The sequence below is a fragment of the Mustela putorius genome, unplaced genomic scaffold, assembly GCF_011764305.1.
Source record: "Mustela putorius furo isolate JIRA1106 unplaced genomic scaffold, ASM1176430v1.1 tig00000698_pilon_pilon_pilon, whole genome shotgun sequence".
NCBI classification, from domain to species: Eukaryota; Metazoa; Chordata; class Mammalia; order Carnivora; family Mustelidae; genus Mustela; species Mustela putorius.
In genome coordinates this window covers 10,132,641-10,145,728 of record NW_025421449.1, presented here as the reverse complement: position 1 = coordinate 10,145,728, position 13,088 = coordinate 10,132,641, and the positions used below count along the sequence as shown (strand labels likewise).

Here is a 13,088-nt window from a genome sequence, read left to right as displayed (position 1 = left end):
GGGCCCTCATCTAGAGTGAAGAGCCTGCCCCAATGTTGCTACTATCTGCCCAATGTGTGTGCCAAGACTTTGGGGAAAGCCTGTGCCAAGCTCTGGGGAGCAAGGCCCTTGGGGGGAGCCTGTGCCAAACTCTGTGGCCTTGGGACTGGGGGTTGTGTGTGAGTTGCTGTGCCCAGCAGCCCAGCTGAACCAGGATCAAGCATGTCCAGGGATGGATGTGGGTTATGGCCAAAGAGCAAAGCTGGAGCCTCTGGGCAATACGGTAAATAGTCCTGGGACCTTGGACAAAGTTTACCCTGCCCTGAGAAATAGTCCCAACAGAGCTTGTCCAGTGCCTAATCCACAGCTGTGGACACTGCAGGCAGAGAATGTGCTGGGTTCTTCAGGAAAACCATGCTTGAGATACCAGCTGGAAAAATGTTTGAACCAGGTTCTAGAACCTCCAGGCTGTGCCGCCTCTGGTGAGCTACAGACCATCTGAGCCTCTTCCTCCTCTGTTACAGGGAGTGAAGACGGACCTTCCTTTCAGGGAGTCTGGGAGAGATAGGATAGATGTAAACGGTCTAACTAGTCCCTGGTACCTGGCAGTGGCTCAGGAGAGGGCAATGGTTGACACTAGGCTTCTCTGGGGACATAATACTAAGCCAGCCTCTGTGGACAAATGGAGACGGAGCACTGAGCCAGAAGAACCCTGGCAAAGGGAGGCACGCAGGGTCAACTCTCTGAATCTGTCAGACTAGCACACGGGAAAAGCGGGGGAAGCAGGAGAGGATTCTCATGGATAGACCCTGGGGGAGTTGGAGCATTAAACTGTGGCTCCTGTTCCCTCAGGGCACCTGAACAAAGTAGCCCTCTGTGAAGGGGGACAATGAACAGAGGCGCTTGTCTGCCCAGCCCTTCCGTTAGCTGCAGTTTTTCGTGCCGCCACCAGAGGACAGAGCTGACTCACACTCTCCTTGGGGACCGTGCAGGGGTTTCTTCTGGGGAGTTCTGGGTGTGGGGAGGGGTGGGGGGATGGGGAGGTGATGAGCCCCAGGGCTCGGGGACCCCCATCCTTCACCACGGAACAAGAGACCATTCAGAGCCCCTGAGAGGTCAAGACGCCCTTTTCCACATTCCATCTCTCCAGAACAGGACAGTGCAGTTGAGACAGATGTTCCTGTCTCGGTCGGACCGGATTCCTCAGGACTTCGGTGTGCCTCTGCTCCCTCTTTTCCCAGGGAGTGCTCCCCACCTGTTCTTCATTAGGGGATTATTGTTCTCAGGGAAAAGGATCATGCACGCAAATGCTATCCCATGCAGGGCTTGTAACTAATGTCTGTCAGCCAGGAACTGTCTGGGTGGCTCAGTCGAATGAGCATCTGACTCTTGGTTTCAGCTCAGGTCACGATCTCAGGGTCCTGGGATCGAGCCCGCGTTGGGATCCACACTCAGCAGGGAACCTTCTTGAGATTCTCTTGCTCCCTCTGCCCTTCCCCTCTAAAATAAATAAATAGTTTTTTAAAAAAAGATTTTATTTATTTATTTGTCATAGAGGGAGAGAGAGGCAGGCAGAGGGAGAATCTGGCTCCCTGCTGAGCAAGGAGCCTGATGCAGGGCTCGATCCCAGGACTCTGGGATCCGACCTGAGCCGAAGGCAGTTGCTTAACTGACTGAGTCACCCAGGCATCCCCAAATAAATAAATAAATCTTTACCAAAAAATAAAGGTATAAAAATGGAGTCCCACTGCAGGGTCATGATTAGCAATAAGAGGCAGAACCCTGGTTGAGCATGGGTGGAATTCATCATGTGTGTGTATTCTGCATGGAGCCCCCTTCCCACCCCACCTTGTGTGATCACTGCAGGTGCCTTTGATGGGAGGCAGGGAAGGGGGGATGGCTGGGCCTTTGGGGGACAGGGAGAAGAAGTGGCTGGCACCAGGCTCTGATGAACTGGGAAAAGTTATGTTTGCATCTAAAATACATACTCCTCCGGGGCGCCTGGGTGGCTCAGTGGGTTAAAGCCTCTGCCTTTGGCTCAGATCATGATCCCAGGGTCCTGGGATCGAGCCCTGCATCTGGCTTCTTTCTCAGCAGGGAGTCTGCTCCCCCCCCCCCGCCTACTTGTGATCTCTGTCTGTCAAATAAATAAATAACATCTTTAAAATACTTGCTCCTCTTATTGGGGGAGGGTTGTAGGCTTGGAAACCAATCCCTGCACAAAGGCTCCAGGACCCTTCTGCTTGAGGACGCCCACCCATGTCCCCACCATGGCATAGCGTTTCACTCCTGGGGTTCTATAATCCCCTGCTCGGGATTGACCTTCCACCTTGACCACAGGCAGCATGTGGGTCCCATGACACATACACTGAGGTGACCAATGCACTCTCTATTGTTCCTGAGCTGGGGGAAGCTCCGAGGCAGCCAGCTGGCACCCTTTGTTACACACACACATACACACACACGTGCGCACGCACACTGGGACATGACACCCAGGCAGACACTCCTGTGCTGACATGGGCAGAGACACATGTGGACAAACACACAGTTGATATGATACATACGTGATCTCCATGCAACCCCTAACCTCCCTAGACATAAAAGTCATGCAGGCATGTTCACGGGACATGTCCTGGGGAGTTGCCTGGACAAGGCTTTTTGGTGGCAGCACATGTGGCTAATGACCAGGGTCCCTGCAGCAGTCACCTCCCGTGGTTACCCTCCTAAAGGCCCACTCTGAAAGTCCCTCCAAGCCTGGCTCCTGGCCCTGCACAGTGTGGAGTTCATGGCCCAGTGTGTCCCCTCAGGTTTCAGGTCGGGGCACGGCTGGGGGACAGAGTCCTGGCTCTCACGGAGACTGGGGCTTGCCCTGGGTCTACAGGGGCTGCGCTCCTCTGGCTCGGGTCATATATATGAAGTCTACACTCAGCTTTTTATATTTATATTCATATTCGTATGTTTTATATTAACACCATTCCCCCAGAAAACCACGGTGTTTGGGGTCAAAGTTGTTTCTGGTAAGTGTTGATTTGAAGCTGGAGTCTTTACTTGGTTGTGGTCCCCCCCACCATCACCCTGGGTCAGAGACTCCCAGCTCCAACACCCACCCCACGGGCCGTCTGGCATGAGTAGAAGGGAAAAGCAGCAGGAACACACAGCGGCGGGTGGTCCCAGGAGATCTAGTTCAGAGTAATACAGGTGTCAGGGAAGCGCTGCTCCCCCTGAGCAGAGGCGAACCCCGGGCTGGTGTGTGGGGACATGGTCCCTGACACTCTGGCGCTGCGGGGCCAATTTCCCCACACCAGTCGCTCTGCCAGGGCCTTGACCTGAATCATCACCATTAATTACCTATCCAGCCCAGTGGGGAGAGAGTCTCACTACTGTCACTTTAGAGATGAGGGTCTGAGTCTCTGCAAGGCTCAGCGTCACGCTCAAGGGCTGCTTTCTTCTCCAGAGCCTGCTCCCGCCCCCATGCCCAGCCACCCATGTCCTTGTCCGTGTCGCCTTCCTCCAACTGTGCGTCCAACCCACCACCGTGAACATCCTGGGTGGGAGCCACATGGGGCTGTTAGTCTCTGTCCTTGATGCTTTCTTTCTCTCTTCCCCTCATGAGGGAAAGGGAGCTTTGCTGAGATGGACTCCAGAGGCTGACCCTGCTGGTGGCCAGAGGGAGCCTGTGCCTGGAGATAGCCCGCTTGAGGCCACAGAGGTAGGCCTCCAACTGCGTGTTGGTGCTCCCAGTATGAAGAGTCCGGGGGATGGGGAAGAGCCAGTTCAGGAGACCAGGAGAGCACAAGGGAGTGGCCAGTGCGCAGGAGGTACAGGGAGTCTGTGCCCGGAAGTGAAGTGAGCCGTATTTCAAGGGTTCATGTGGCTGGTGACTACAGTGCAGGGCAGCACAGGTCCAATGAGCCAGCCTTGGCCCAGCCTGGGGAAAGGCACCCACTGTGTTAACCGAGACTGAACTTCATAGCTCCTTGGCTTGGGAGATCTTGAAGTCACCACATACACACTGACAAAGGAAGGGGCTGTTTAGCTATTGAGTAGCTAGTGGAGGGGATAAGAGGGGATAGTGGTTCTTTCCCCTGACAGCTAGTCCCTTTCTAAAAGAAACAAGCACAATCTGGGGGGATGGCCCACCCCTAGCTCCAAATTGGCCATTTAAAAGAACCTCTTTTACAACCCAGACACCTCCCCCCACCTCCCACAATGCACACCTTCCTCCTCCGAGATCAGCTTCACCTGGAATATTTGGTTCAATGAAACTTTGCCATCTCTTACCCACTCTGGTGTGAAAGACACGGAGATTTCCAGTAAGGAACCTATGAAGGCACAGAAGTACGGAGACAAGCCCTTACCTGGTGTTAAGGAAGAAACAAATCTCTGTGGAAAGCACATAATCCGCATTCTCTCTGGGCTTGTGAGCTGGTCCAGCTAAATGAGATGAGCGACAGTTGTAAAACATAACGAGCCTGGGGCGTCTGGGTGGCTCAGTGGGTTAAAGCTTCTGCCTTCGGCTCAGGTCATGATCTCAGGGTCCTGGGATCGAGCCCCACATTGGCTCTCTGCTCAGCAGGAGCCTGCTTCCCCCTCTCTCTGTGCCTGCTGCACTGCCTACTCATGATCTCTCTCTCTCCCTCTGTCAAATAAATAAATAAAATCTTTAAAAACAAAACAAAACAATACACATGACTTTGAAGATCTAATAAGAAGAAAAATGAACGAAAATAGGTAATTTACAATCATTTTATCCTGATTATATGCTAAAATGGTACTCTTTTGAATGTGTTGGGTTAAGTGGCATTAAACTTCATGTGTTTTTTCAAATGTGTTTTCATGTGGAAAAAATGAACGAAAATAGGTAATTTACAATCATTTTATCCTGATTATATGCTAAAATGGTACTCTTTTGAATGTGTTGGGTTAAGTGGCATTAAACTTCATGTGTTTTTTCAAATGTGTTTTCATGTGGATAGCAGAAAATTTTAAATTCTATATGCGATTTGTATTTCATTTCTAGTAGTGATTTTCTAAAATCTGGGCAACCCCGGGCAGCACCATGGACTCACGTCCACCTATGGAGGGTGGGTGATAAGAACGGGTGCAGCTTCCCTGGTGAGATCAGGAATCCCACGCTTGTGGTTTGGCTGTCCTCCAGGATGCTGTGAGGGACGCCCCTGCCCCGTTCTGGAGCCACCTGAAGCTGAAAACTCCAGAGAACTTCCTCTCATCGTGGACATTCAGGTCTTCCAGAAAGTGAAACCCAGACCATCGCTGATACTGGTCCCAAATCTCGACCTGAGGGGGCATTCTCCAACAGCCCAGAACCCCAGGGTCAAGCATGCCAGATGTTGACAAAGAGTTGCTCCAGTCCCTTCTGAAGTGTTTTTCAAAGTCTGGGTGGAACGTGCTGGGTGTGTTGGCTGTAATCTGAGGCCGGGGGATGCAGGAAGGCTCCCAGGAGGACATCACACACAGAGGTGATGGAAATATTCGAGCCACAGCTCCAGGGAGAGCAAGCCTCTCCCGACCGTTTTGTGTAGACTCACAGCTAATTGGGTGGCAGTGGCGGGACTGAGCAGGGAGGAGACCAAGATGTGTGTGAGGCTGTGGGCTCAGACCTTCTCTGAGGAATATAAGTGGGTGTGGGATGGAGAGATCCATGATGGGAAAGGTCCCTTCAATTCTAGTCTAGACACGAGGCTGAAGCAGCCAGAAACGGGCTGCTGGTATTTCTAACCCTTCATATTGGGCTCTGGTGTAACCCACCCTACTTCCTATCTGGGAAGATGAGTATCAGCAGAGCCCTAACCGAGTTGCTGCTGGCCCGTCCCGGTCCCTCTTGGCTGTCAGTCCACACTGCAGACTGAGCTCAGCCCTGCCTCCACCAGACAACCTGGTGTAAAGAATCATGGAAGCCAGAGCAGGCTGGGTGCCTCGGTTCTGGGCGTCCAATTGTCTGGAGCCTGCTGTTCCAGAGAAAGAGACAGACACTGAGAAGCCCCTGCTTGTAATTGACTCCCTGCTCCGACAGACACTTGTCCCTAGGAAGGTTGCTCAGAGGCACCTGTGAGACCATGGCCACACTTGGTCCTTTCGCTCACTGTCCTGTCTGCTTTGCCTTACCTGGCTCCCTCTCCGTGTACCCAGGGCAACTCCACCAAAGCCCCAGGAGATGACCCTCTAGTCCAGGTGCAGGTGGGTGACTGAGGGGTCAAAGTAAACAAATCTTGAGCATTCCTCCTTCTGGCTCCTGGATGTCCCCTGACAGCTTGCTGGAGAGTTGGGGTTTATTTGAATAGCAGCCTTGTCTATGCCATATCTACACCCCATGTTTCAGACCCCTGCTCACTGGCCATGCAGAGCCCAGGAAAGATGTTTCATCCCAAATCTGAGCCAAAGATCATCAAGCTTGTTATGGTCCCAAACTATACATCACACCATGACAGTAAGCCAAAGGAATTCTCTCCTTCCTTACCAGAAACCTCTGCTTGTCCAAGCCCCTACAGGCAGAGCTGCCCCATGAGATACAGGATGCCCTATAAAATGGGAACTTCAGATAAACCTGAGTAATTTCTCAGTATGTAAGTATGTCCTCAATATTGCATGTGGCACTCTTATATTAAAAAGTTATTTGTTCCCTATATATGCTGGGGTTGTAGACTGGTCTAGTCACGATGGAAAACAGTATGAAGTTTCCTTGATAATTCAGAAACAGAACGACCATAGGATCCAGCCCTCCCAAGTCTGGGTTTCATTTCCAAAGGAAATGAAAATAGGTTATGAGAGAGGTGTCTGCACTCCCCTGTGTGTTGCAGCTTTATTTACAATAGCCAAGGTGTGGAAACAACCTATGTATATACACAGGCAAAGAAGGTGTGGTGTAGACATACAGTGGAATAGTATTCGGCCAGAGGAAAAAGGAAACCCCACAACTTGTGACAACACGGGTATAATGTGTGTATCACCTCCATGTGGAATCTAAAAAAACCCTGAATTCATAGACACAGAGTAGAGTGGTGGTTACCAGGGGCTGGGGGACAGAGGAAATGGGAACATACTGGTCAGACTCTACGAAAAAAACAAGAGAGGAAGAAAGAAAGAAAGAAAGAAAGAAAGAAAGAAAGAAAGAAAGAAAGAAAGAACCAAGGCTCAGAAGTTATATAGCCTGACCAAGGCCACACGGATAACAGAGGCGGCTCCCAATCCCAGCTAAGGTGTGACTGAGTCCCAGATTCCCACCTTTGCCCACACGGCCCTGGCCATCCCTGCTGCCTTGCCAAGGCCCTTCAGAATCCACCCACGTTCCTGTTCCTTCACCTGCAGCACAGTCCTCCCTCACCCAAGTCATGCTGAAGCCCCTTTCATGGTTCCATGCTGCCCCCCATCCTGCCCGACCAGCACCCACGTGGGGCAGCAGCAGGTGGCAGCAGGGTTCGGGCTGGCTCCTTGCTCCTAGGAGTGGGGTCCTTTTAGCTGAACCCCCACTTTCCCAGAGTTGCCTCACGCTGCCTGAGGACCTCAAGATTTTTCAAGCCACTTACAGGTAAACACGGTGACTTTTTCTGGCCTTAGCTCCCCATTGTTACCATCCCTCCAGACAGAGCTCCTCCGCCAACCCCACATCAGGTGGCCTGAACAGGGGATTTCTTCAGTCAGGGTTTCCCGTCCTTTACAACAATGACCCCTGCAGGTTATAGACATCACCCTTGTCCCAAACTGGGAGCTGCTGCCCTCCTGTGACCTTCCAGGCACAGCCCTGCTTCCCCGCTGCTGAGCCTACCTGAGCAGGGGAACTGGAACACGCAAAGGGTTTGCCTGTGACTCTGAACCATGTGCCCACCTGCTTCGCCAGGGGCTCCAGAAGCAGGGCCCCGGGAGGCCAGGGAGGGGGTGGTGCTGGGCAGCTCAGTGGTGAGACCCATCCCCAGACACACAGCTTGTCCTAGCACCACCTGACCACCCTCCACCTAAGCCATGGCCTCTGTGTGGCCTGGAACCAAAGGGCTCCCGTCCCTGGGCCAAAGAGACTCTGGAGCTGGAATGGCCCCAGGAAGGGGCCAGTGGAGAGATAGCCTGTGTGTGGCTGACTGGTCTGTTTGCTCCCCCGGGGAAAGAGCGCTGCCTGCTATGGTGTCCTGTGGAGGTGGGTATCTGGGGGGATGGTGACAGTCGGATGGGGAGAGAAGGACCCCTTCGTGGCACGCCTCCACCTGTGTCTGGGTAAGGGCTCTCGTCCCTCACTGCTGGGAAAGCGGGCAGCGGGGAGAGTGTCCCACCCCCTGAGATGTTAGCGAGTGTCCTGAGTGCCCCTCCAGCCTGAGTGCTCTGGGAGGGAATGTTGCTGTGTAAACAAGATGGCTGCTTCCTGAGGCCCTTGTGACGGGAGCCTCTCTGGGCTGGAGAGGAAGCCTGGAAGTCTGCGTGCATATAAGTGGGGCTGCCTGCCTCTCCACGCCGCCGACCTGAAGGCAGAGGTGCACGGGGGGCTCTGTTTGCGAGGGTGAGTTTAACCCCATCCCTGTGGTCCTCCCCAGGGCACGGGTTGCAGGCAAAGAGAACCAGCCCAGCGGTCACAGGTGTAACTAAGGGCCAGCCTGGGAAGGAGGGGGCCTCCCCGTGGGAGTCACTCCCAGAATCATAACGATGGATGCAGAAATGTGGGCTTGCCAATATCCTCATTCCCTGACCCTGCAAGGAGGGAAGCTGAGCGTATAAGGACCGAGGGAGGGGGTGACGCCATCCCTCCTCCCCACGACCCAGGAGGGAAAGGTCGGGATTGTCTCCAGGGTACAGGAGTCAAGACAGGTGATGTGAGTCCCCGTGGTCACACCGCGAGGTGTAAACCGAGAGCGCATCAGAAGCCAGGCCCTCTGACTCTCCAGGTTCCCCTCACCAGCCCAGGCACCATCCCGCCTCCAGCCCCAGAGGTGGGGTGTGAGACCGCAGAGGATGCCGGCAGTTTCCAGGGACAAGTTGGGTCTTTCCCACAGTCGTGTCTGTACCTGCACCGGCCCCCAGGCCCGGCCACGTGCCTGAATCTTCACAAAGCACAGCCATGGGGAAACTTTTGCAAATGCATCAGACGAGCCAGGGGTGCTTTCTCACTGCAGGAGGATCTCTGGGGACAGAAGCCATGTTGCTGCACCCTTTGGCCCTCACGCTCACCGTGCTGATGGTGTCCGGCTTCGAGTACAGCGGGAAGGATATCTGTAGTGGCCACCCTGGCATCCCTGGCACTCCCGGATCCCACGGCTTGCCGGGCAGAGATGGGAGAGATGGTGTCAAAGGAGACCCTGGGCCTCCAGGTACTGGGTGAGTCCCTGCCCTCAGCTGAGGGACAGGGACCTGTTTCCAGGAGGCCCACTTGTCCTGGGCTCTGGGCTGGGTCCCCCGGTGGGTGGGATGGTGGCGCACGGTGGGAGTTGGGAGTTGCCTGGGGGACTTAGACTGGTTACCCTTGCAAAGTGCCCGTGGGATGACACGTGAATCAGCTCAGCTGATAAGGGGGGTCCCTTTACACCAGCCCCAGCTCTGCTGTGGGTGGTCAATAACACACATCCATATCCCCTTCTTTCTGCAGGCCCCATGGGCCCCCCTGGAGGAATGCCAGGCTACCCTGGGCCTGAGGGGGTGACTGGAGCCCCTGGCGTTGCTGGAGAGCGCGGAGAAAAGGGGGAGCCTGGTGAGAGGGGCCCTCCAGGTGAGCAGGGCAGGGCAAGCGGGCCGCAACCACACAGGCACTGCACCCAGGTGGCCAGTTACGTGAGGGATGGTGGGGGTCAGACAGAACCCTGGAAGCCCGCAAAGGACATCCTGCTCAGCCTAAGTGAGAGAAGACGAGGCCAAGGAGAGGAGTCAGAGATGCCCAGGCAGTCGGCCACAGCGAGGACTGGGGGGTTAGAAGCGCTCCACATGCCACAACTGCTGATGGGCACAGGCAGGGCATCAGGTGCAGGACGAGGACAGCGCCGGGAGGCAGGGAAGGCACTTCCTAGGGCTAAGGTAGGGGGCGCATTCTGAAAGGTGTACAGGGTTATGTGGGTGCTAGGCAGATGATGAGAATGGGAGCCCCACATACAGAGGGGCACTCCAGAGCTTAGGGCGGTGACCAAGGTCAGTCAGGAGAGCACAGAGAACGAGCGCTACCTCTCCATCAGAGCGGCTTCCTACATCAGTGTTTGAAATCCTGCTTCCTGGACAACTGCCCACTGTTGACCGAGCTGCTGGGTGGCAGGGTGGGGAGGGGTGAGGTTGAGGGAGGATGAAGGGTCAGGATCAGGGGTAGAGTCCACAGCGAAAGCCTATTCCGGCAGGCAGGTAGATGATGCCATGGCTCAGCCAGGCCAGACAGAGCAGGATGGGTATAGCTCATTTGCCTTTGGTGGGGGGGTAACCTTGCCCCCAAACCAGAAAAACCCACAGGAGTGGGCCGACAGAGCCGTTAAAAGACAGAAGCCGTTAAAGGCAGGAAAGAAGGGCAGGTGGGAGCTTAGCAGGTGCAAGGGCTGCAGCAAAGGACAAGTGTGGAGACACAGTCCAGGGCCCGAGCAGTGGGCATGGACAAGTAAAGGCTCGCAGCTGGCGTCAGGCCTGCTTGGCCGCAAGTGGGAGTCTTACTTGGCTGGACCCTGATCGTGGGTGGGAATCTCTTGACAGGGCTTCCAGCTTCTTTAGATGAGGAGCTCCAAACCACACTCCGCAAGTTCAGACACCAAATCCTGCAGGCCATGGGAGGTAAGGGGGTTCCACAGGGGCTTACAAGCACAGAGTTTCCTCCATTCCCAGCATCGGGCTCCAGAACCTCAAGACACGACAAGTGGGGGCGGATATGCAGGTCTTGGGGGAAAAAAATGATACTTCTCTTTCCTGATTCTTTGAATGGCTCCAAGGAGACAGAAGTAGACAAAGTTCAGCTCCCGATGTCAGGGGAGTATAAGTTCTCTGCCTAGCTTGCGTTTTTTTTTTTTTTTTAAGATTTTATTTACTTATTGGTGAGAGAGAGCATGAGAAGGGGCAGGGTCAGAGGGAGAAGCAGACTTCCTGCTGAGTAGGGAGCCCGATGCTGGACTTGATCCCGGAACTCCAGGATCATGACCTGAGTGGAAGGCAGTTGCCTAACCAACTGAACCACCCAGGCACCCCCTCTCTTGCTTTCTACTGAATCTTGTAAATTGAAATTCCTGGCACATAATAGATGGTCGATCAGTAATTGTGAAATGGGTGAACGAAGAGAATGATAAGAGCAGGGAGGGGGATTGAGGAAGACTCAGGCTGGCAGGGCAGGAGAGGAGAGCGGGCTTAAAGACAGGGAGCCCGAGCGAGGGGCGGGGACCATGAGCCAGAGCAGTCGGTGGCCTGACTCGGTTTCTCCGCTCCAGTCCTCAGCTTGCAGGAGTCCATGCTGGTCGTGGGAGAGAAGGTCTTCTCCAGCAACGGGCAGTCGGTAAATTTTGAGGACATTCAACGTTTATGTGCCAGAGCAGGTGGCCGCATCGCTGCCCCGACAAGCCCGGAAGAGAACGAAGCCATCGCAAGCATCGTGAAGAAGTACAACACGTACGCGTACCTGGGCCTGATGGAGAGCCCCGACTCCAAAGAGTTCCTCTACCTGGATGGGGCCCCTGTGAATTACACCAATTGGTACCCAGGGGAGCCCAGGGGGTGGGGCAAGGAGAAGTGTGTGGAGATGTACACAGATGGGCAGTGGAATAACAAAAACTGCCTGCAGTACCGGCTGGCCGTCTGTGAGTTTTGAGAAGGCCCCTGGGTGGCCGGGTAGATAGGGCCCTGCCTTGCCATCCAGCCTCCAGCCAGAGCCTGATCTCTGAGATGCTACAGCTCCTCCCCAGCAAAATGTATTTGTGGCCCCTCGCGCAGGAGGCATTCTTAGCCACTCCCCTCCCTGGTCAGGTCCGGAACCCTTGCCCACTTCATCATCAGGAATCAGTCTGACATGTCCCTCCCCCCTCCCCCCAGCCCCTCTCAGCCCTGCATTCCAGGTGCCCCTCCTAACCTTGCCCTTGGGCAAGAGTTGGAGACTTCCTTCTTCTTCTTCTTGTCCGGTTTCTTCATAGCCAGATGCAACAGTGAGGTCCTGGGTTGGAAGTTCCCTCCAGAATCACACAGCAGGTGCCTGCTTCCCAGGCCCCTCTCCTCTCCCTCTGCAGACTACCCACTGCCCAACCTCATCAAGATTTGGCAGTTCTGATCAAGCACAATGGTGTGTAGGGGGTGCTTCTGGGGAATTCCATATGTGTGGGGCTAAGGACGCATTTGGGATTCTCTGGCAGCCTGGAGCCTATGAGGGCACATCTGGTCAGTGTCTCTGTGAGGTTGGAGAGCTGGGGGATGCCTCGGCATGTGCGGGAGGCCAACCTAACCCTAATAATTGCCTTGAGTCTTGGGTTGCCTCCCAACTCCCTGACTGAAAACAGCCAGTCTACACCCCTAGGGAAGATCTCACCCCCGACCCAGACATAATCCAAGTAACTTTCAGCTGATGGACGTATCCACACCTATTTTGGATCTCAGTGAGGTGTTCACACCTCTCACCACACCACTGGATGTTTAGTGAGCATACAAATAGCGTACTCTGCCAAGTCTTTGTGCCCAGAACCTTGCCAAGCACTTCTAATACATCTAATACATCTTATGGAATAGGATTTAATCTCTACACAATGCCACGGGCCCCGCCTGATTTCCCCCCATTTTTATTGAGGACACAAACTCAGAGAAGTTAAATGTTCTGAATTGTATGACTTGGAGCAAGTGGCAGAGGCTGTATTCAAACGTGTCTACCCAGACCAGAAGCTTATGCTCGTAACCACCTCGCCTCTTACGGACAGAGGCGACTGAAGTGTAATAAACCATGACTGCCTTAACATGAGTTTTCATTGCTTGGGTTTCAAGAAACAAAAAGTTTGTGTATTTCTAGAAATCAAATTAACTCTGGCTCTGAGCCCCCACTTACCTCAAAAACATGGAGAATTCCATCTCAGGGAATGCCTTCTTTGTTGGGTTGGAGGGGCAAACTGTTTTGCACCCTTAAGTCGTACAAACATATGGCAAGCTACGGAAAACATCTGGAAGAACGTAGGGGCATTCGT

The 13,088-nt window shown here is 54.0% G+C and overlaps 1 protein-coding gene across 1 annotated transcript; it reads left to right on the top strand.

The window, feature by feature from the left end:
* Positions 1-8,374: 8,374 nt before the first annotated feature.
* On the top strand, positions 8,375-12,863 carry LOC101672376 (pulmonary surfactant-associated protein A). The gene is made up of 5 exons (XM_004765297.3): positions 8,375-8,482; positions 9,093-9,287; positions 9,563-9,682; positions 10,639-10,716; positions 11,361-12,863. The coding sequence occupies exons 2-5, from the start codon at positions 9,116-9,118 to the stop codon at positions 11,735-11,737; spliced, it is 747 nt and encodes a 248-aa protein (XP_004765354.1). The 5' UTR covers positions 8,375-8,482; positions 9,093-9,115; the 3' UTR covers positions 11,738-12,863.
* The last annotated feature ends 225 nt before the right edge of the window (positions 12,864-13,088 follow it).